This window comes from Bufo bufo, chromosome 7 (genome assembly GCF_905171765.1).
Source record: "Bufo bufo chromosome 7, aBufBuf1.1, whole genome shotgun sequence".
In the NCBI taxonomy this organism is placed as follows: Eukaryota; Metazoa; Chordata; class Amphibia; order Anura; family Bufonidae; genus Bufo; species Bufo bufo.
This window is the reverse complement of record NC_053395.1, coordinates 120,052,325-120,076,155: the sequence shown is the minus strand read 5'-3', so window position 1 is coordinate 120,076,155 and position 23,831 is coordinate 120,052,325. Positions and strand designations below refer to the sequence as shown.

General features: G+C 46.4%; 1 protein-coding gene across 1 annotated transcript in view; it reads right to left on the bottom strand.

Annotated features, from left to right (window-relative positions):
• The window catches only part of TRPM2 (transient receptor potential cation channel subfamily M member 2), a 1,766,051-nt gene that overhangs the window by 831,694 nt on the left and 910,526 nt on the right, over positions 1–23,831 (bottom strand). The window contains exon 11 of the mRNA XM_040441475.1: positions 5,288–5,420. Coding sequence (XP_040297409.1) covers positions 5,288–5,420 — 133 coding nt within the window. The remainder of the gene's footprint in view (positions 1–5,287; positions 5,421–23,831) is intronic.

The window sequence follows — 23,831 nt, the reverse complement described above, 5'->3', positions numbered from 1 at the left end:
CCTCAACCCTGCCAATAGTAACAGACGGAACATTTTTAAAAGATTTTTTCCTTTTTGTCTCTTTATTACTCCCAGAAAACTGCCTGAATCTCCTAGAGGGACAAACATTTGCCAGATGATTTATACCTCCACAACAAAAACAAACCCTCCCCTGCGGGCTGAATCTTCTATTGTCAGAGGCAATCAACCCCAGCTGCATGGACTCCTGCTCAGAAGGGGCTGACAGCGACTGAGACCCCTGTGCACAGAATGAGACCGCTGCACTGTCCCGGGACTGAGTATGACAGGAAGGAGAGATCTCTCCTCTCTCTCTAAGACGCCTGTCAATACGAACAGCCTGAGACATAGCAGAATCCAAGGAGGTAGGTCTTTCATGAAAGGCAAATGCATCTTTCAATCCCTCTGAAAGACCATAGCAAAATTGACTTCGGAGTGCAGCATCATTCCAACCCGTATCTGCTGCCCATCTCCGAAATTCTGAACAGTATATCTCTGCGGATTGTTTACCCTGGCATAACAGACGTAGTCTAGACTCAGCCAGAGCAATACGATCCGGATCATCATATATCTGGCTAAAAAGAATTCATCCACTGAACGAAGGGGCCGTGCCCCCTCCGGCAGCGAAAAGGCCCAGGACTGAGCGTTACCCCTGAGCAGCGATATAATGATCCCCACCCTCCGTTCTTCATCACCAGAAGAATGGGGAAGAAGGCGAAAATGGAGTTTGCAAGCCTCTCTAAAACGCACAAAATTCTCACTACCCCCGGAGAACGTATCCGGGAGCGAGATCTTAGGCTCAGCACAAACTCCATGAACGCAAGCTGAACCGGTCACTCGAAACTGAGAAAAAGTCTTACGGAGATCAGCTACCTCCAAACAAAGACCCTGAAAGCGTTCAGCCAAAAGTGAAACCGGATCCATGCTTGAGACGGTTTTGGCGGCTGATAATGTCACGGATGGTGTACAGGAAACAAGACAATACCATATAAACAATGTCTCTCTGGATCCACAACTAAGGAACAAAGGGAGACCCCTGCAATAGACCTGCCGCTCTCCCTCACTGCTCAGCCTATGCGAACACCCCAAAGGTGGATGGCCGCATATCCACGTTCCTCGGCTATCTATTACCTGAAGACCCTACAATAGTGAAGGGACACGACCACCGGCTCCCTACACTGACACGGAGGGAGTCAGGGTCACCTGGATCCAGAAAAGACAAAATCATAAATACATAAACAGCACTTATCTTGCAGATGAATGACGACTGACGACTGGGAACAGGGAACAGGGAACAGGGAACTGGGAGCTGGGAGCTGGGAACAGCATGCGCACACACTCCAGGAAGTTGTATCAGCCGCACACTACTGCATTATGGGGAGGAACTTAAAGGGTAGCGATCAGTCTAACTGCATGACAGCTGAGATAGACTAACGAGATGAGAAACTAAACCAAAACAAAGAAATTCAAGGAGGAGGATCTGAGAAGCTCCTGTGAGCGCTTCTCAGCTGTCTGGCTGTGACACAGGGTGGCACTCACTGGCAGATGGTAAATAAGCAGGAGGCTGTCTCCAGCAAGCATGGCTGAATCACCCTCCCTGACTACTGCCTTCCACTGAGGCTTTATAGGGTCAAGTAGCCACACCCACAGTCAGACACACCCAGTGCACACACACACTAGGAAGGAAGTTAACCCTTCCAACACCAGGGAAGGGAAAACAACAACTTAAAGGGGAAGTGCACACAACACATATAACACCCCGTGCATACCGATAAAAGGTATGACCGGCTCTATCAATATATCACATGATCCACCCCTTCTGATAAACACCATAAAAAATTAAAATAAAAACAGTGTCAAGAAAAGCCATTTTTGTCACCTTACATCACAAAAAGTGCAACACCAAGCGATCAAAAAGGCATATGTCCCACAAAATGGTACCGATAAAACCTTCACCTCATTCAACAAAAAATGAGACCCTACATAAGAAAATTGCTCAAAAAATAACTAAGACACTAAAACATCCTTTTTTTGTTTCAAATATGCTATTATTGTGGTAAAGTGAAATAAATAAAAAGTATACATATTAGGTATCGCCTCTTCTGTAACAACCAGCTCTATAAAAAAAAAACATGATCTAACCCTCACTAAACAGACATTTTTTGTCACCGTACATCACAAAAATTGCAACACCAAGTGATTAAAAAGGAATATGCCCCCCAAAATAGTACCAATGAAACCGTCACCTCATCTCACAAGAAATTAGATTCTACCATGGACGATCGATCAAAAAATTAAAAAATTATGACTCTCAGACAATGGAGACACTAAAATATGATTTTTTTTGCTTCAAAACTGCTATTATTGTGTTAAAGTGAAATAAATAAAAAAGTATACATATTAGGTATTGCCACATCCATAAAAATCTGCTCTATAAAAATATCACATGACCTAACCCCTCAGTTGAACACCGCAAAAAAAAAATACAAAACATTGCCAAAAAAGTCATTTTTTGTCACTTAACATCACATAAAGTGCAACACCAAGCGATCAAAAAGGCTTTTGACCCCCCCAAAATAGTACCAGTCAAACCATTACCTCACCCAACAAAAAATTAGACCCTACTTAAGACAATCGGTCAAAAAATAAAAAAGCTATGGCTCTCAGACACAATTTTTGTTTTATTGTGTAAAACTTTAATAAATAAGAAGAATTATACATATTAGGTATTTCCATGTCCGTAACGATCTGCTCTATAAAAATGTCACATGACCTAACCCCTCAGGTGAACGCTGTAAAACAAAATAAATAAAAAAACTGTGCCAAAAAAAAAATTTTTTGGTCACCTTGCCTCATAAAGTGTAATAATGAATGATCAAAAAAGAATATGTACCCAAAAATGGTACCAATAAAATTGTCAACTCTTCCTGCAAACAACGACATCCTGCACAAGATGATCAGCAGAAAAATAAAAAATAAGGATTTCAGAAAATGGAGCCACAATTTTTTTTTTTACCAAAAATGCTTTATTGTGTTAAACTGAAACAAAGTATACGTATTTGATATAATTGCATCTGTAACAACCTGCTCTATAAAAGTAGCACATGATCTACCCTGTCAGATCAATGTTGTAAAAAATAAAATGGTGCCAAAACAGCCATTTTTGGGTTACCTTGCCTCGCAAAAAATGTAATATAGAGCAATTAAAAATCATATGTACCCCAAGATAGTACCAATAAAACTGGCACGTTATCCCCTAGTTTTCAAAATGGGTCACTTTTTGGGAGTTTCCACTGTAAGGCATAGTTCACATCAGCGTTCAGCCTTTCCGTTCTCCTGCTCCATTATAGGAGCAGGAGAACGGAAAGGACGGATTCTGCACATAACTGAGCCGAATGGAGCCTACGGACCTCATAGACTATAATGGGGTCCGTTAGGTTTCCGCTCAGAAGATGATTTTGGAGCGGAGACAAAAGTCCTGCATGCACAACTTTTGTCTCTGCTCCAAAATCATCTTCTGAGCAGAAACCTAACGGACCCCATTATAGTCTATGGGGTCTGTAGGCTCCGTTCGGCTCAGTTATGTGCCGAATCCGTCCTTTCCATTCTCCTGCTCCTATAACGGAGCAGGAGAATGGAAAGGCTGAACGCTGATGTGAACTCAGCCTTAGGGTGCATCAGGGGGACATGGCATCTAAAAACCAGTCCAGCAAAGTCTGCCTTCCAAAAACCATATGGCGCTCCTTTTCTTCTGCGCCCTGCCATATGCCCTTACATCATTTTACGACCACATGTAGGGTGTTTCAGTAAACCTCAGAATCAGGGTAATAAATATTGAGTTTTGTTTGGCTGTTAACCCTTGATGTGTTAAAGAAAAATTTTCATTAAAATGGAAAATCTGCCAAAAAAGTGAAATTTAGAAATGTAATCTCCATTTCCTTTAATTCTTGTGCAGCACCTAAAGGGTTAACAAAGTTTGTAAAATCAGTTTTGAGTAACTTGTGGGGTGTGGTTTCTACAATGGGGTCATTTATGGGGGTTTCCACTATGTACACCCCACAAAGTGACTTCAGACCTGCACTGGTCCTTAAAAAGTGGGTTTTGGAAATAGCTTCCAAAATTCTAAGCCTTCTAACATCCTAAAAAAATTAAATGACATTTACAAAATGATGCCAACATGAAGTACTGTAGACATATGGGGAATGTTAAGTAATAAATATTTTATGAAGTATCACTTTCTGTTTTAAAAGAAGAGAAATTAAAATTTTGAAAACTTTTGGTAAATTTGGTATTTTTTCCACAAATAAAGGAGAAATTAGATTGACTCAGATTTATGACTATCATGAAGTACAATGTGTCACGAGAAAACAATCTCAGAATGGCTTGGATAGGCTACTTTGACACTCGCATTTGGTGCGGAACCATCATGGATCTGCACAGACGGATCCGTTCAGATAATACAACCATCTGCTTATGTTCAGAATGGATCCGTTTGTATTATCTTTAACATGGCCAAGACAGAACGTCTTGAACACTATTGAAAGTCAATGGAGGATGGATCAGTTTTCTATTGTGCCAGATTGTGTCATAGAAAACGGATCCGTCCCCATTGACATTGTGTGTCAGAATGGATCAGTTTGGCTCAGTTTCGTCAGATGGACACCAAAACACCTCAAGCAGCGTTTTGGTGTCAGTCTCCAAAGCGGAATGGAGACGGAACGGAGGCAAACTGATGCATTCTGAGCGGATCCTTTTCCATTCAGAATGCATAAGGGCAAAAGTGATCTGTTTTCGACCGCTTGTGAGAGCCCTGAACGGATCTCACAAACGAAAAGCCAAAATGCCAGTGTGAAAGTATCCATAAATGAAAGTGTTCCAAAGCTATAACCACATAAAGTGACATACAGTATGTCAGATTTGCAAAAAATGGCCTGGGCAGAAGGGCAGAAACTGGCCCGGGGTAGAAGGGGTTAAAAGGCATCCATCACTAAAGAATCAATTTTTTTTATGTTATACATATTTAGAATTAATAAATCTGCCCCACTGTGTGAAAAAAAAAGTGATGAAAACATCGACATATGATGAAAAGTAATTTTATTCTAATCTTATTTGTGAAGAAAATGAGAAAACCTCGAAGGGTTAAAAACATGCAATGAAAGTCAATAAAATGTGCATTTGTTTTTAGTCTCAGCACTGACAGAAATAAAGATAGAAAACTTTTCAAAGTAAAGATGATCGATAAATTAACAAAAGATAAAGGGCTTCAAAAATACATATAATTAATACTTACCATTCTTTTAACAATTATTATTTTAGGACCAAGAGTTTTACTTATCGTAAAGATATGCATGAGACGCAAGCAAAAAATTACAAAATCTAGTGATAGAATTATTCTTCCTGGATAAAATGTTGCTGGTATTAACCTGTGGAAAAAAAGATTACAATCATGACTTACTGTACATAAATCCATAACAGTCCCCACATATACAAATTTTGTCAGGTTTTTTTTTGTTTTTTTTAGGAGGTGTAGGAATCTGTATGTGTTTTATTTCTAACCGCCTTCATTTTTAAAATGTTTTTGTAGGGTTTTTGGGTGTTTTTGCAGTTTGTTTGCCCACTAGCATTTTCTTTGCGGTGCTTTTTCTCTATAGAGAAGGTGACGTGAAAATTTCCCAAAAAATTCAAGAGCTACGTACATGCTGCATTTTTGAAAAGAATCCAGAAACCTAAAACCACCACCTAATTAACAAAAATGTCAGTAGCATAATAATGCTTGTGTATCCTATATTTCCTTTTTATTATAGACCTTAAACTTAGAAGACGTATTTACCACAAAGAAAAACACATAAAATTTTTTTTTAAAAAATGCAGGCAAAAACCTGTGTGTATAACCATCTTTATTAAATACATAAAATAAGATATAAATAAGATATACAATTAACCACTTCAACCCCGGGCCTGTATTCACCTTCCTGCCCAGGCCATTTTTTGCCAATCTGACGTGTCACTTTATGTGGTGATAACTTTAAAACGCTTTTACTTATATAGGCCATTCTGAGATTGTTTTCTCGTCACATATTGTACTTCATGACAGTGGTAAAAATAAGTAAAAAAAATAACATTTTTATTCATAAAAAAAATACCAAATTTACCAAAAATTTAGCAAATTTCAATTTCTCTACTTTTATAATAGATAGTAATACCTTCAAAAATAGTAATTACTTTACATTTCCCATATGTCTACTTCATGTTTGGATCATTTTGAAAATTACATTTTATTTTTTGGGGACGTTAGAAGTTTGGGAGCAAATCTTGAAATTTTTCGGAAAATTTCCAAAACCCACTTTTTAACCCCTTAACCACCTCCGGACCGCCTAACGCAGGATCGCGTTCCGGAGGTGGCAGCCCTGCGCAGAGTCACGCATATATGCGTCATCTCGCGATGGCCGAGATTTCCTGTGAACGCGCGCACACAGGCGCGCGCGCTCACAGGAACGGAAGGTAAGAGAGTTGATCTCCAGCCTGCCAGCGGCGATCGTTCGCTGGCAGGCTGGAGATGTGTTTTTTTTAACCCCTAACAGGTATATTAGACGCTGTTTTGATAACAGCGTCTAATATACCTGCTACCTGGTCCTCTGGTGGTCCCCTTTGTTTGGATCGACCACCAGAGGACACAGGTAGCTCAGTAAAGTCCCACCAAGCACCACTACACTACACTACACCCCCCCCCCGTCACTTATTAACCCCTTATTAGCCCCTGATCACCCCTGATCACCCCATATAGACTCCCTGATCACCCCCCTGTCATTGATTACCCCCCTGTCATTGATCACCCCCCTGTAAAGCTCCATTCAGATGTCCGCATGATTTTTACGGATCCACTGATAGATGGATCGGATCCGCAAAACGCATCCGGACGTCTGAATGAAGCCTTACAGGGGCGTGATGAATGACTGTGGTGATCACCCCATATAGACTCCCTGATCACCCCCCTGTCATTGATTACCCCCCTGTCATTGATTACCCCCCTGTAAAGCTCCATTCAGACGTCCGCATGATTTTTACGGATCCACTGATAGATGGATCGGATCCGCAAAACGCATCCGGACGTCTGAATGAAGCCTTACAGGGGCGTGATGAATGACTGTGGTGATCACCCCATATAGACTCCCTGATCACCCCCCTGTCATTGATTACCCCCCTGTCATTGATTACCCCCCTGTAAAGCTCCATTCAGACGTCCGCATGATTTTTACGGATCCACTGATAGATGGATCGGATCCGCAAAACGCATCCGGACGTCTGAATGAAGCCTTACAGGGGCATGATCAATGACTGTGGTGATCACCCCATATAGACTCCCTGATCACCCCCCTGTAAAGCTCCATTCAGATGTCCGCATGATTTTTACGGATGCACTGATAGATGGATCCGATCCGCAAAACGCATCCGGGACGTCTGAATGAAGCCTTACAGGGGCATGATCAATGACTGTGGTGATCACCCCATATAGACTCCCTGATCACCCCCCTGTAAAGCTCCATTCAGATGTCCGCATGATTTTTACGGATGCACTGATAGATGGATCCGATCCGCAAAACGCATCCGGACGTCTGAATGAAGCCTTACAGGGGCATGATCAATGACTGTGGTGATCACCCCATATAGACTCCCTGATCACCCCCCTGTAAAGCTCCATTCAGATGTCCGCATGATTTTTACGGATGCACTGATAGATGGATCCGATCCGCAAAACGCATCCGGACGTCTGAATGAAGCCTTACAGGGGCATGATCAATGACTGTGGTGATCACCCCATATAGACTCCCTGATCACCCCCCTGTAAAGCTCCATTCAGATGTCCGCATGATTTTTACGGATGCACTGATAGATGGATCGGATCCGCAAAACGCATCCGGACGTCTGAATGAAGCCTTACAGGGGCGTGATCAATGACTGTGGTGATCAACCCATATAGACTCCCTGATCACCCCCCTGTCATTGATTACCCCCCTGTCATTGATTACCCCCCTGTAAAGCTCCATTCAGATGTCCGCATGATTTGTACGGATGCACTGATAGATGGATCCGATCCGCAAAACGCATCCGGACGTCTGAATGAAGCCTTACAGGGGCATGATCAATGACTGTGGTGATCACCCCATATAGACTCCCTGATCACCCCCCTGTAAAGCTCCATTCAGATGTCCGCATGATTTTTACGGATGCACTGATAGATGGATCGGATCCGCAAAACGCATCCGGACGTCTGAATGAAGCCTTACAGGGGCGTGATCAATGACTGTGGTGATCAACCCATATAGACTCCCTGATCACCCCCCTGTCATTGATTACCCCCCTGTCATTGATTACCCCCCTGTAAAGCTCCATTCAGATGTCCGCATGATTTTTACGGATGCACTGATAGATGGATCGGATCCGCAAAACGCATACGGACGTCTGAATGAAGCCTTACAGGGGCATGATCAATGACTGTGGTGATCACCGCATGTAGACTCCCTGATCACCCCCCTGTCATTGATTACCCCCCTGTCATTGATTACCCCCCTGTAAAGCTCCATTCAGACGTCCGCATGATTTTTACGGATCCACTGATAGATGGATCGGATCCGCAAAACGCATACGGACGTCTGAATGAAGCCTTACACGGGCGTGATCAATGACTGTGGTTATCACCCCATATAGACTCCCTGATCACCCCCCTGTCATTGATCACACCCCTGTCATTGATCACACCCCTGTCATTGATCACACCCCTGTCATTGATCACACCCCTGTCATTGATCACCCCCCTGTCATTGATCACCCTCTGTAAGGCTCCATTCAGACATTTTTTTGGCCCAAGTTAGCGGAATTTTTTTATTTTTTTCTTACAAAGTCTCATATTCCACTAACTTGTGTCAAAAAATTAAATCTCACATGAGCTCACCATACCCCTCACGGAAACCAAATGCGTAAAATTTTTTAGACATTTATATTCCAGACTTCTTCTCACGCTTTAGGGCCCCTAGAATGCCAGGGCAGTATAAATACCCCACATGTGACCCCATTTCGGAAAGAAGACACCCCCAGGTATTCCGTGAGGGGCATATTGAGTCCATGAAAGATTGAAATTTTTGTCCCAAGTTAGCGGAACGGGAGACTTTGTGAGAAAAAAATTAAAAATATCAATTTCCGCTAACTTGTGCCAAAAAAAAAAAATTTCTATGAACTCGCCATGCCCCTCATTGAATACCTTGGGGTGTCTTCTTTCCAAAATGGGGTCACATGTGGGGTATTTATACTGCCCTGGCATTCTAGGGGCCCCAAAGCGTGAGAAGAAGTCTGGTATCCAAATGTCTAAAAATGCCCTCCTAAAAGGAATTTGGGCACCTTTGCGCATCTAGGCTGCAAAAAAGTGTCACACATCTGGTATCGCCGTACTCAGGAGAAGGTGGGGAATGTGTTTTGGGGTGTCATTTTACATATACCCATGCTGGGTGAGAGAAATATCTTGGTCAAATGCCAACTTTGTATAAAAAAAATGGGAAAAGTTGTCTTTTGCCAAGATATTTCTCTCACCCAGCATGGGTATATATAAAATGACACCCCAAAACACATTCCCCACCTTCTCCTGAGTACGGCAATACCAGATGTGTGACACTTTTTTGCAGCCTAGGTGGGCAAAGGGGCCCATATTCCAAAGAGTACCTTTAGGATTTCACAGGTCATTTACCTACTTACCACACATTAGGGCCCCTGGAAAATGCCAGGGCAGTATAACTACCCCACAAGTGACCCCATTTTGGAAAGAAGACACCCCAAGGTATTCCGTGAGGGGCATGGCAAGTTCCTAGAATTTTTTATTTTTTGTCACAAGTTAGTGGAAAATGATGATTTTTTTTTTTTTTTTTTTTTTCATACAAAGTCTCATATTCCACTAACTTGTGACAAAAAATAAAAATTTTCATGAACTCACTATGCCCATCAGCGAATACCTTGGGGTCTCTTCTTTCCAAAATGGGGTCACTTGTGGGGTAGTTATACTGCCCTGGCATTCTAGGGGCCCAAATGTGTGGTAAGGAGTTTGAAATCAAATTCTGTAAAAAATGACGAGTGAAATCCGAAAGGTGCTCTTTTGAATATGGGCCCCTTTGCCCACCTAGGCTGCAAAAAAGTGTCACACATCTGGTATCTCCGTAATCGGGAGAAGTTGGGGAATGTGTTTTGGGGTGTCATTTTACATATACCCATGCTGGGTGAGAGAAATATCTTGGCAAAAGACAACTTTTCCCATTTTTTTATACAAAGTTGGCATTTGACCAAGATATTTATCTCACCCAGCATGGGTATATGTAAAAAGACACCCCAAAACACATTCCTCAACTTCTCCTGAGTACGGGGATACCAGATGTGTGACACTTTTTTGCAGCCTAGGTGGGCAAAGGGGCCCACATTCCAAAGAGCACCTTTTGGATTTCATAGGTCATTTTTTACTGAATTTGATTTCAAACTCCTTACCACACATTTGGGCCCCTAGAATGCCAGGGCAGTATAACTACCCCACAAGTGACCCCATTTTGGAAAGAAGAGACCCCAAGGTATTCGCTGATGGGCATAGTGAGTTCATGGAAGTTTTTATTTTTTGTCACAAGTTAGTGGAATATGAGACTTTGTATGAAAAAAAAAAAAAAAAAAAAAAATCATCATTTTCCACTAACTTGTGACAAAAAATAAAAAATTCTAGGAACTCGCCATGCCCCTCACGGAATACCTTTGGGTCTCTTCTTTCCAAAATGGGGTCACTTGTGGGGTAGTTATACTGCCCTGGCATTCTAGGGGCCCGAATGTGTGGTAAGGAGTTTGAAATCAAATTCTGAAAAAAATGACCTGTCAAATCCGAAAGGTGCTCTTTGGAATATGGGCCCCTTTGCCCACCTAGGCTGCAAAAAAGTGTCACACATCTGGTATCTCCGTACTCAGGAGAAGGTGGGGAATGTGTTTTGGGGTGTCATTTTATATATACCCATGCTGGGTGAGATAAATATCTTGGTCAAATGCCAACTTTGTATAAAAAAATGGGAAAAGTTGTCTTTTGCCAAGATATTTCTCTCACCCAGCAAGGGTATATGTAAAATGACACCCCAAAACACATTCCCCACCTTCTCCTGAGTACGGAGATACCAGATGTGTGACACTTTTTTGCAGCCTAGGTGGGCAAAGGGGCCCATATTCCAAAGAGCACCTTTCGGATTTGACAGGTCATTTTTTTCAGAATTTGATTTCAAACTCCTTACCACACATTTGGGCCCCTAGAATGCCAGGGCAGTATAACTACCCCACAAGTGACCCCATTTTGGAAAGAAGAGACCCAAAGGTATTTCGTGATGGGCATAGTGAGTTCATAGAAGTTTTTATTTTTTGTCACAAGTTAGTGGAATATGAGACTTTGTAAGAAAAAAAAAAAAAATAAAAAAAATCATCATTTTCCGCTAACTTGTGACAAAAAATAAAAAGTTCTATGAACTCACTATGCCCATCAGCGAATACCTTAGGGTGTGTACTTTCCGAAATGGGGTCATTTGTGGGGTGTTTGTACTGTCTGGCCATTGTAGAACCTCAGGAAACATGACAGGTGCTCAGAAAGTCAGAGCTGCTTCAAAAAGCGGAAATTCACATTTTTGTACCATAGTTTGTAAACGCTATAACTTTTACCCAAACCATTTTTTTTTTACCCAAACATTTTTTTTTTATCAAAGACATGTAGAACAATAAATTTAGAGCAAAATTTCTATATGGATCTCGTTTTTTTTGCAAAATTTTACAACTGAAAGTGAAAAATGTCATTTTTTTGCAAAAAAATCGTTAAATTTCGATTAATAACAAAAAAAGTAAAAATGTCAGCAGCAATGAAATACCACCAAATGAAAGCTCTATTAGTGAGAAGAAAAGGAGGTAAAATTCATTTGGGTGGTAAGTTGCATGACCGAGCAATAAACGGTGAAAGTAGTGTAGGTCAGAAGTGTAAAAAGTGGCCTGGTCTTTCAGGGTGTTTAAGCACTGGGGGCTGAGGTGGTTAAGGACTTAGGACATGTTTGCCGAGTCCTTAAGGACCCATGACGTACCGGTAGGTCCTAACTTTAAAACTACATTGCGGCGCGGCGGGGGTTAATCGGAACAGGATGTCCGCTGAAATCATTCAGCGGGCATCCTGTCACAACGCCGGGGGGGGTCATGTGACCCCCCCGCATTGGCGATCACAGCAAACCACAGGTCAATTCAGACCTGCGGTTTGCTGCGTTTCCGGTCCATTCGGGTCTCCAGTGACCCGATGAACCGGAAAAGGACGGTGATCGGTGGTGTGATTACAATCTGGGCATTTGGGGGCGGTGGTGCTGTCCTTGGTGCTGGCGGTGCTGTTCTTGGTGCTGATTGGTGCAGGGAGAGAGGCAGGAGATTCAAACTCCCGGCGCTCCTCTCTCTCCTCCTCTTCCTGCTGCTGCTCCTGCACCGTCCTGCACCGTTCTGCACCGTTCTGCACCGTTCTGCACCAGCTCCAGCGATCTCCCCGTCGGCAACCATCACCCTCCTGCACCCATCACCCTCCAGTAGGTTAGGGTCAGTGAGGGAGAGGCACGATTAGGCAGGGATAGAAGGGACAGTTAGTTAGGGGAAAAAAAAACTTTATCTGATTTATTGTTTCTGGTGGTTGGGGTCCACAGCACTTAGCTGTGAGACCCTAGACCCATCCAGGAGTGCTGCCACTTGCTTCCCCCCCACCACTTTTTTTTGTTTTGCGTGCGCTGACTGTGGCCGGCACTCTTAGCATCCGGCCACTGTTAGCGCATCGCCTGCTCCACCGCTGATCAGCGTTGTACCGCTGATCAGCAAGTTTGAACTTTTTTTTTTTTTCTAACACTTGGCCATTATTATTTTTTTTACTAAAAAGTACGTGAACACCCATGCCCCCCCACACACGCAAGTAGTAAGAGGATATATGTTTCGTCAAAGTGACAGGTACCACGCACCCTTTTATATCGCTTGATATTAATTTTATATCGCTTGATATTAGGTTTATATCGCTTGATATTAGTTTTATATTGCTTATCACTTCTCAGATTCCTGCTAATATCAGTCGTTTACAAATGCCTGCAAAAGCACATCTGTGTAAATCAAGATTTTCTCAGACCCGTCACAGGATGTGTTATACAAGGTCATGACATCTGTTATTTACATCAAAAGCACCGTTTTTAAAGCCGGACTTTAGCAAATGGTTTCGTTTATGTGTTTAAAAAGTATGACAGATTACTAATAGCATTCAGTTTACAAATGATGGCAAAAGCACATCTGCTTTAGGCCTCATGCACACGACCATTGTGTGCATCCGTGGCCGTTGTGCCGTTTTCAGTTTTTTTTTTCGTGGACCCATTGACTTTCAATGGGTCCGTGGAAAAATCGGAAAATGCACCGTTTTGCAGCCGCATCCGTGATCCGTGTTTCCTGTCCGTCAAAAAAATATGACCTGTCCTATTTTTTTGACGGACAACGGTTCACGGACCCATTCAAGTCAATGGGTCCGTGAAAAAACACGGATGCACGAAAGATTGGCCGTTGGCAACTTTCACACAGACGTATCACAGATCCGTCTGCATAAAAGCTTTTTCAGATATGAGTTTTCACTTCGTGAAAACTCATATCCGACAGTATATTCTAACACAGAGGCGTTCCCATAGTGATGGGGACGCTTCTAGTTAGAATATACTACAAACTGTGTACATGACTGCCCCCTGCTGCCTGGCAGCACCCGATATCGTTCAGGGTGCTGTGATCCGCACAATTAACCCCTCAGGTGCTGCACCTAAAGGGTTAATTGCGTATATCATAGCCCCCTATAAGAGATCAGGGGCTGCCAGGCAGCAGGGGGCAGACCCCCTCCCTCCCCAGTTTTAATTTCATTGGTGGCCAGTGCGGCCCCCTCCCTCCCTCTATTGTATTATTTTGATTGGTGGCATAGTGTGCGGCCCCCCCACCCTCCCTCTATTGTATTAATTTCATTGGTGGCCAGTGTGCGCCCCCCTCGACCCCCCCTCCCTCCCTCTATTGTATTATTTTCATTGGTGGCCAGTGTGCGGCCCCCCTGGCCCCCCTACCTCTATTGTATTATTTTCATTGGTGGCACAGTGTGCGGCCTCCCCTCTCCCCCCCCCGATCATTGGTGGCAGCGGAGAGTTCTGATCGGAGTCCCAGTTTAATCGCTGGGGCTCCGATCGGTAACCATGGCAACCAGGACGCTACTGCAGTCCTGGTTGCCATGGTTACTTAGCAATATTAGAACAAAGTATCATACTTACCTGCTGCGCTGTCTGTGACCGGCCGGGAGCTCCTCCTACTGGTAAGTGACAGATCATTAAGCAATGCGCCGCACAGACCTGTCACTTACCAGTAGGAGGAGCTCCTGGCCGGTCACAGACAGCGCAGCAGGTAAGTATGATGCTTCTAATATTGCTAAGTAACCATGGCAACCAGGTGTCACGGCCATGCCCATGACCGTGACTCCTTTACCGCATGCGGTTGCCTGCGGTTTTGTATGGGCGTTCAACCACGGGTGAGGGCTGCTTTTCTGTGGCCTCACTTGTGGTTGCCGCGGGCAACCAGTGTTGTTTTTAGCAGCAGAGCAGCCTGAGCGTCGCTAGGTAGCTTGCTGCCCTGGCATGCGGTCACACCTAGCAACCTTTTGTTAGGTGTGTGTGTTGTGTGCACCGTGTGGTATGTTTTTGTGTGCACGTCCCCTTTAAGTGGTGTTTTCCCTTCCCTGGTGTTGGAAGGGTTAATCTCCTTCCTAGTGTGTGTGTGCACTGGGTGTGTCCGACTGTGGGGTGTGGCTTCTTGGCCTATAAAGCCTCACTGCTTTTGCAGGCCTGCAGGTTGCTTCAGCCACGCTTAGCTGAGAGCAGCCTCATGTCTTTGCTACCTGCCAGTAAGAGCCACCCCTGTGGTCATAACCATAATGTCGCATTAAGTTATTTCTAGTTATGTGTGATGTCCGTGTGATGTTTTACATGTGATTTTGTGCAGCTATGGATCTGGGTCCCTGTGTGGGGATGCGTTTGTGATCTGCACCCTGCATACACAGGGATCCAGTCAGCAAGGCTGTGGCAGGTAGGTGGAACTCTTTGTTCACCTGCCATATCCATAGAGCTGTTTATGTCTCCCCTTTTCCTGCAGCTTGGCCGTTGAGACTCCTGCTCCTCCGTGTCTAGGAGGAGTGGGCTTGTCTTACTCAGCTCCTAGGTGAGGGTCATCTTGAGGGCTAGCAGGGACTTTTAGGTTCCGGAGCATGAGCCCTCCTACCATCAAGGTTGGCTCATGTAGCTAGGAGCCAGGGTCAGGTTAGGGATGCGTTTAGGAGTTGACCTGCTCCCTAATCCTGTCATCATGGCCAAGCAGCCGTAACATCACCGGGCTCCACACGGCTGAGGATTTCCCCCATCCTCAGCCGTGACACCAGGACTGCAGTAGCATCCTGGTTGCCATGGTTACCGATCGGAGCCCCAGCGATTAAACTGGGACTCCGATCGGAACTCTCTGCTGCCACCAACCACCAATGATCGGGGGGGGGGAGAGGGGAGGCCGCACACTGTGCCACCAATGAAAATAATACAATAGAGGGAGGGAGGGGGGGGCGCACACTGGCCACCAATGAAAATAATACAATAGAGGGAGGGAGGGGGGCCGGGGGGGCAGCACACTGGCCACCAATGAAAATAATACAATAGAGGGAGGGAGGGGGGGCCCGCACACTGGCCACCAATGAAATTAATACAATAGAGGGAGGGAGGGGGGCCGAGGGGGGTCTGCCCCCTGCTGCCTGGCAGCCCCTGATCTCTTACAGGGGACTGTGATACGCACAATTAACCCCCCTCAGGTGCGGCACCTGAGGGGTTAATTGTGCAGATCACAACCCCTTGTAAGAGATCGGGTGCTGCCAGGCAGCAGTGGGCAGTCATGTACACAGTTCTTAGTATATTCTAACTTGAAGTGTCCCCATCACCATGGGAACGCCTCTGTGTGAGAATATACTGTCGGATCCGAGTTTCACGATCTAACTCATATCCGACAGTATATTCTAACATAGAGGCGTTCCCATGGTGATGGGGACGCTTCTAGTTAAAATATACCATCGGATTGGAGAAAACTCCGATCCGATGGTATAATAGGGACTCCTGACTTTACATTGAAAGTCAATAGGGGACGGATCCGTTTACAATTGCACCATATTGTGTCAACCTCAAACGGATCCGTCTGGCTCCGCATGGCCAAGCGGACACCAAAACTACATTTTTTTCATGTCCGTGGATCCTCCAAAAATCAAGGAAGACCCACGGACGAAAAAACGGTCACGGATCACGGACCTACGGACCCCGGACATAAGGACCTTAAAAAAAACAGTCGTGTGCATGAGGCCTTAACCGCCTCCAGACCGCCTAACGCAGGATCGCGTTCCGGAGGCGGCAGCTGCAGGCACAGTCACGCATATATGCGTCATCTCGCGAGACGCGAGATTTCCTGTGAAAGCGCGCACACAGGCGCGCGCGTTCACAGGATCGGAAGGTAAGCAAGTGGATCTCCAGCCTGCCAGCGGCGATCGTTCGCTGGCAGGCTGGAGATGCGATTTTTTTAACCCCTAACAGGTATATTACACGCTGTTTTGATAACCGCGTCTAATATACCTGCTACCTGGTCCTCTGGTGGTCCCTTTTGCTTGGATCGACCACCAGAGGACACAGGCAGCTCAGTATAAAGTAGCACCAAGCACAACACTACACTACACCCCCCCTGTCACTTATTAACCCCTGATCACCCCATATAGACTCCCTGATCACCCCGCTGTCATTGATCACCCCCCTGTCATTGATCACCCCCCTGTCATTGATCACCCCCTTGTAAGGCTCCATTCAGACGTCCGTATGTTTTTTATGGATCCACGGATCGGATCCGCAAAACACATATGGACGTCTGAATGGAGCCTTACAGGGGGGTGATCAATGACAGGGGGGTGATCACCCCATATAGACTCCCTGATCACCCCCCTGTCATTGATCACCCCCCTGTCATTGATCACCCCCCTGTAAGGCTCCATTCAGACGTCCATATGTTTTTTACGGATCCACGGATACATGGATCGGATCCGCAAAACACATACGGACGTCTGAATGGAGCCTTACATGGGGGTGATCACCCCATATAGACTCCCTGATCACCCTCCTGTCATTGATCACCCCCCTGTCATTGATCACCCCCTGTAAGGCTCCATTCAGACGTCCGTATGTTTGTTTTTTACAGATCCACGGATACATGGATCGGATCCGCAAAACACATACGGACATCTGAATGGAGCCTTACATGGGGGTGATCAATGACAGGGGGGTGATCACCCCATATAGACTCCCTGATCACCCCCCTGTCATTGATAACACCCCTGTAAGGCTCCATTCAGACGTCCGTATGTTTTTTATGGATCCACGGATACATGGATCGGATCCGCAAAACACATACGGACGTCTGAATGGAGCTTTACAGGGGGGTGATCAATGACAGGGGGGTGATCACCCCATATAGACTCCCTGATCACCCCCCTGTCATTGATCACCCCCCTGTAAGGCTCCATTCAGACGTCCGTATGTTTTTTACAGATCCACGTATACATGGATCGGATCCGCAAAACACATACGGAAGTCTGAATGGAGCCTTACAGGGGGGTGATCAATGACAGGGGGGTTATAACCCCATATACACTCCCTGATCACCTCCCTGTCATTGATCATTCCCCTGTCATTGATCACCCCCCTGTAAGGCTCCATTCAGACATCCGTATGTGTTTTGCGGATCAGTGGATCCGCAAAACATTGACACCGCGGATCCGAAAAACACATGCGGACGTCTGAATGGAGCCTTACAGGGGGTGATCAATGACAGGGGGGTGATAACCCCATATACACTCCCTGATCACCCCCCTGTCATTGATCACCCCCCTGTAAGGCTCCATTCAGAAAAATTTTTGGCACAAGATAGCGGAAATTTTTTTATTTATTTTTTTTCTTACAAAGTCTCATATTCCACTAACTTGTGACAAAAAATAAAATCTCACATGAACTCACCATACCCCTCACGGAATCCAAATGCATAACATTTTTTAGACATTTATATTCCAGACTTCTTCTCACGCTTTAGGGCCGCTAAAATGCCAGGGCAGTATAAATACCCCACATGTGACCCCATTTCGGAAAGAAGACACCCTAAGGTATTCCGTGAGGGGCATATTGAGTCCATGAAAGATTGAAATTTTTGTCCCAAGTTAGCGGAAAGGGAGAATTTGTGAGAAAAATAAATAAAAATCAATTTCCGCTAACTTGTAGCAAAAAAAAAAAATATTCTATGAACTCGCCATGCCCCTCATTATATACCTTGGGGTGTCTTCTTTCCAAAATGGGGTCACATGTGGGGTATTTATACTGCCCTGGCATTTTAGGGGCCCTAAAGCGTGAGAAGAAGTCTGGGATCCAAATGTCTAAAAATGCCCTCCTAAAAGGAATTTGGGCACAGCCCTCAGTGGGTACTGCGTCTGCGCGAGACTTCGCTCGGCCGTCAGGGAGGGGGAGGAGAGGGATGAGACGCTGTGGGCGGTTAGGGATTCTGGAGGAAGGCGTTTTGGGCACTGTAAGAGGGGCATTACTGGGCACACAAAGGGGAACATAACGCCCCTCTGGGCACCTTCAGGGTTAATTTGCATAATTATAAAAGTCGTTTTTCTGCAAAACTACTGGACGGATTACAATATAGAACAGCACAGCCGATTCAAGGTAAGCTGTGGAGCATGACTGGTTTAAAATCCGAATTTGGGTTATGAGAGGTGACAGAATCCCTTTAAATAAAAGTAAAAGCCCTTGGTAAGCCCATTTATAACAGTTGATAAGCTTTTGATATAAAATTAAGATTCATGCATAAAAAGACCTATAATAAACATAGAAAATTTTTATAAAATATAATTTAACTATTTGAGCTACATCAACTAATTAATATTAATATGCTAATCGTTACCACATGGTCTAGTTTACAACATGAACAACCTATATAAACAGGGCCCAGGCTGTGCATTGATAGCACAGAGATACTTATGCAAGGAGAGGCATAGGACACCAAGACATAAAAACACTTAAAAAGTAGAGTTGAGCGAACACCTGGATGTTCGGGTTCGAGAAGTTCGGCCGAACTTCCCGGAAATGTTTGGGTTCGGGATCCGAACCCGAACCGAACTTCGTCCCGAACCCGAACCCCCCAAGTCAATGGGGACCCGAACTTTTGGGGACTAAAAAGGCTGTAAAACAGCCCAGGAAAGAGCTAGAGGGCTGCAAAAGGCAGCAACATGTAGGTAAATCCCCTGCAAACAAATGTGGATAGGGAAATGAATTAAAATAAAAATTAAAAAAATAAAAATGAACCAATATCAATTGGACAGAGGTCCCATAGCAGAGAATCTGGCTTCACGTCAGCAGAGAATCAGTCTCTTCATGCCATAGCAAAGAATCTGGCTTCATGTCAGCCCAGAATCAGTCTCTTCATGCCATAGCAGAGAATCTGGCTTCATGTCAGCACAGAATCAGTCTTCATGTCATAGCAGAGAATCAGGCTTCACTTCACCCACCACTGGAACAGGCCACTGTCACACATTTAGGCCCCGGCACCCAGACAGAGGAGAGCGGTCCCGTAACAGAGAATCTGGCCTTATGTCAGCACAGAATCTGTCTTCATGTCATAGCAGAGAATCAGGCTTCACGTCACCCACCACTGGAACAGGCCACTGTCAAACATTTAGGCCCCGGCACCCAGACAGAGGAGAGCGGTCCCGTAACAGAGAATCTGGCCTTATGTCAGCGCAGAATCTGTCTTCATGTCATTGCAGAGAATCAGGCTTCACGTCACCCACCACTGGAACAGGCCACTGTCACACATTTAGGCCCAGGCACCCAGGCAGAGGAGAGAGGTTGCGTAACAGAGAATCTGGCCTTATGTCAGCACAGAATCTGTTTTCATGTCATAGCAGAGAATCAGGCTTCACGTCACCCACCACTGGAACAGGCCACTGTCACACATTTAGGCCCCGGCACGCAGACAGAGGAGAGCGGTCCCGTAACAGAGAATCTGGCCTTATGTCAGCGCAGAATCTGTCTTCATGTCATAGCAGAGAATCAGGCTTCACGTCACCCACCACTGGAACAGGCCACTGTCACATATTTAGGCCCAGGCAGAGGTCGCGTAACAGGGAATCTGGCCTTATGTCAGCACAGAATCTGTCTTCATGTCATAGCAGAGAATCAGGCTTCACGTCACCCACCACTGGAACAGGCCACTGTCACACATTTAGGCCCCGGCACCCAGACAGAGGAGAGCGGTCCCGTAACAGAGAATCTGGCCTTATGTCAGCGCAGAATCTGTCTTCATGTCATAGCAGAGAATCAGGCTTCACGTCACCCACCACTGGAACAGGCCACTGTCACAAATTTAGGCCCAGGCACCCAGGCAGAGGAGAGAGGTCGCGTAACAGAGAATCTGGCCTTATGTCAGCACAGAATCTGTCTTCATGTCATAGCAGAGAATCAGGCTTCACGTCACCCACCACTGGAACAGGCCACTGTCACATATTTAGGCCCAGGCACCCAGGCAGAGGAGAGAGGTCGCGTAACAGAGAATCTGGCTTCATGTCAGCACAGAATAAGTCTTCATGTCATAGCAGAGAATCAGGCTTCAAGTCACCCACCACTGGAACAGGCCACTGTCACACATTTAGGCCCCGGCACCCAGACAGAGGAGAGGTTCATTCAACTTTGGGTTGCCCCGCAATATAATGGTAAAATGAAATTAAAAATAATATTGAATGAGGAAGTGCGCCGGGAGTAGAATAATATATTGTTAAGGGGAGGTAGTTAATATCTAATCTGCACAAGGGATGGACAGGTCCTGTGGGATCCATGCCTGGTTAATTTTTATGAACGTCAGCTTGTCCACATTGGCTGTAGACAGGCGGCTGCGTTTGTCTGTAATGACGCCCCCTGCCGTGCTGAATACACGTTCAGACAAAACGCTGGCCGCCGGGCAGGCCAGCACCTCCAAGGCATAAAAGGCTAGCTCTGGCCACGTGGACAATTTGGAGACCCAGAAGTTGAATGGGGCCGAACCATCAGTCAGTACGTGGAGGGGTGTGCAGAGGTACTGTTCCACCATGTTAGTGAAATGTTGCCTCCTGCTAACACGTTCCGTATCAGGTGGTGGTGCAGTTAGCTGTGGCGTGGTGACAAAACTTTTCCACATCTCTGCCATGGTAACCCTGCCCTCAGAGGAGCTGGCCGTGACACAGCTGCGTTGGCGACCTCTTGCTCCTCCTCTGCCTTCGCCTTGGGCTTCCACTGGTTCCCCTGTGACATTGGGGAATGCTCTCAGTAGCGCGTCTACCAACGTGCGCTTGTACTCGCGCATCTTCCTATCACGCTCCAGTGTAGGAAGTAAGGTGGGCACATTGTCTTTGTACCGGGGATCCAGCAGGGTGGCAACCCAGTAGTCCGCACACGTTAAAATGTGGGCAACTCTGCTGTCGTTGCGCAGACACTGCAGCATGTAGTCGCTCATGTGTGCCAGGCTGCCCAGAGGTAAGGACAAGCTGTCCTCTGTGGGAGGCGTATCGTCATTGTCCTGTGTTTCCCCCCAGCCACGCACCAGTGATGGGCCTGAGCTGCTTTGGGTGCCACCCCGCTGTGAACATGCTTCATCCTCATCCTCCTCCACCTCCTCCTCATCCTCGTCCTCCTCGTCCTCCAGTAGTGGGCCCTGTCTGGCCACATTTGTACCTGGCCTCTGCTGTTGCAAAAAACCTCCCTCTGAGTCACTTTGAAGAGACTGGCCTGAAAGTGCTAAAAATGACCCCTCTTCCTCCTCTTCCTCCTGGGCCACCTCCTCTTCCATCATCGCCCTAAGTGTTTTCTCAAGGAGACATAGAAGTGGTATTGTAACGCTGATAACGGCGTCATCGCCACTGGCCATGTTGGTGGAGTACTCAAAACAGCGCAACAGGGCACACAGGTCTCGCATGGAGGCCCAGTCATTGGTGGTGAAGTGGGGCTGATCCGCAGTGCGACTGACCCGTGCGTGCTGCAGCTGAAACTCCACTATGGCCTGCTGCTGCTCGCACAGTCTGTCCAGCATATGCAAGGTGGAGTTCCACCTGGTGGGCACGTCGCATATGAGGCGGTGAGCGGGAAGGCCGAAGTTACGCTGTAGCGCAGACAGGCGAGCAGCGACAGGGTGTGAACGCCGGAAGCGCGAACAGACGGCCCGCACTTTATGCAGCAGCTCTGACATGTCGGGGTAGTTGCGAATGAACTTCTGCACCACCAAATTCAGCACATGTGCCAGGCAAGGGATGTGCGTCAAACCGGCTAGTCCCAGAGCTGCAACGAGATTTCGCCCATTATCGCACACCACCAGGCCGGGCTTGAGGCTCACCGGCAGCAACCACTCGTCGGTCTGTTGTTCTATACCCCGCCACAACTCCTGTGTGGTGTGGGGCCTGTCCCCCAAACATATGAGTTTCAGAACGGCCTGCTGACGTTTACCCCGGGCTGTGCTGAAGTTGGTGGTGAAGGCGTGTGGCTGACTGGATGAGCAGGTGGAAGAAGAGGAGGAGGAAGCTGAGTAGGAGGAGGAGGAGACAGGAGGCAAAGAATGTTGCCCTGCGATCCTTGGCGGCGGAAGGACGTGCGCCAAACAGCTCTCCGCCTGGGGCCCAGCCGCCACTACATTTACCCAGTGTGCAGTTAGGGAGATATAGCGTCCCTGGCCGTGCTTACTGGTCCACGTATCTGTGGTTAGGTGGACCTTGCCACAGATGGCGTTGCGCAGTGCACACTTGATTTTATCGGACACTTGGTTGTGCAGGGAAGGCACGGCTCTCTTGGAGAAGTAGTGCCGGCTGGGAACAACATACTGTGGGACAGCAAGCGACATGAGCTGTTTGAAGCTGTCTGTGTCCACCAGCCTAAATGACAGCATTTCATAGGCCAGTAGTTTAGAAATGCTGGCATTCAGGGCCAGGGATCGAGGGTGGCTAGGTGGGAATTTACGCTTTCTCTCAAATGTTTGTGAGATGGAGAGCTGAACGCTGCCGTGTGACATGGTTGAGATGCTTGGTGACGCAGGTGGTGGTGTTGGTGGTACATCCCATGTTTGCTGGGCGGCAGGTGCCAACGTTCCTCCAGAGGCGGAGGAAGAGGCCGAGGCGGCGGCAGCAGCAGCAGAAGAGGCTGAGGCGGCGGCAGCAGCAGAAGAGGCTGAGGCGGCAGCAGCAGAAGAGGTAGCAGGGGGAGCCTGAGTGACTTCCTTGTTTTTAAGGTGTTTACTCCACTGCGGTTCATGCTTTGCATGCAGGTGCCTGGTCATGCAGGTTGTGCTAAGGTTCAGAACGTTAATGCCTCGCTTCAGGCTCTTATGGTACAGCGTGCAAACCACTCGGGTCTTGTCGTCAGCACATTGTTTGAAGTAGTGCCATGCCAGGGAACTCCTTGAAGCTGCCTTTGGGGTGCTCGGTCCCAGATGGCGGCGGTCAGTAGCAGGCAGAGTCTCTTGGCAGCGGGTGTTCTGATTTTGCCCACTGCTCCCTCTTTTGCTACGCTGTTGGCTCGGTCTCACCACTGCCTCTTCCTCCGAACTGTGAAAGTCAGTGGCACGACCTTCATTCCATGTGGGGTCTAGGACCTCATCGTCCCCTGCATAGTCTTCCACACAGT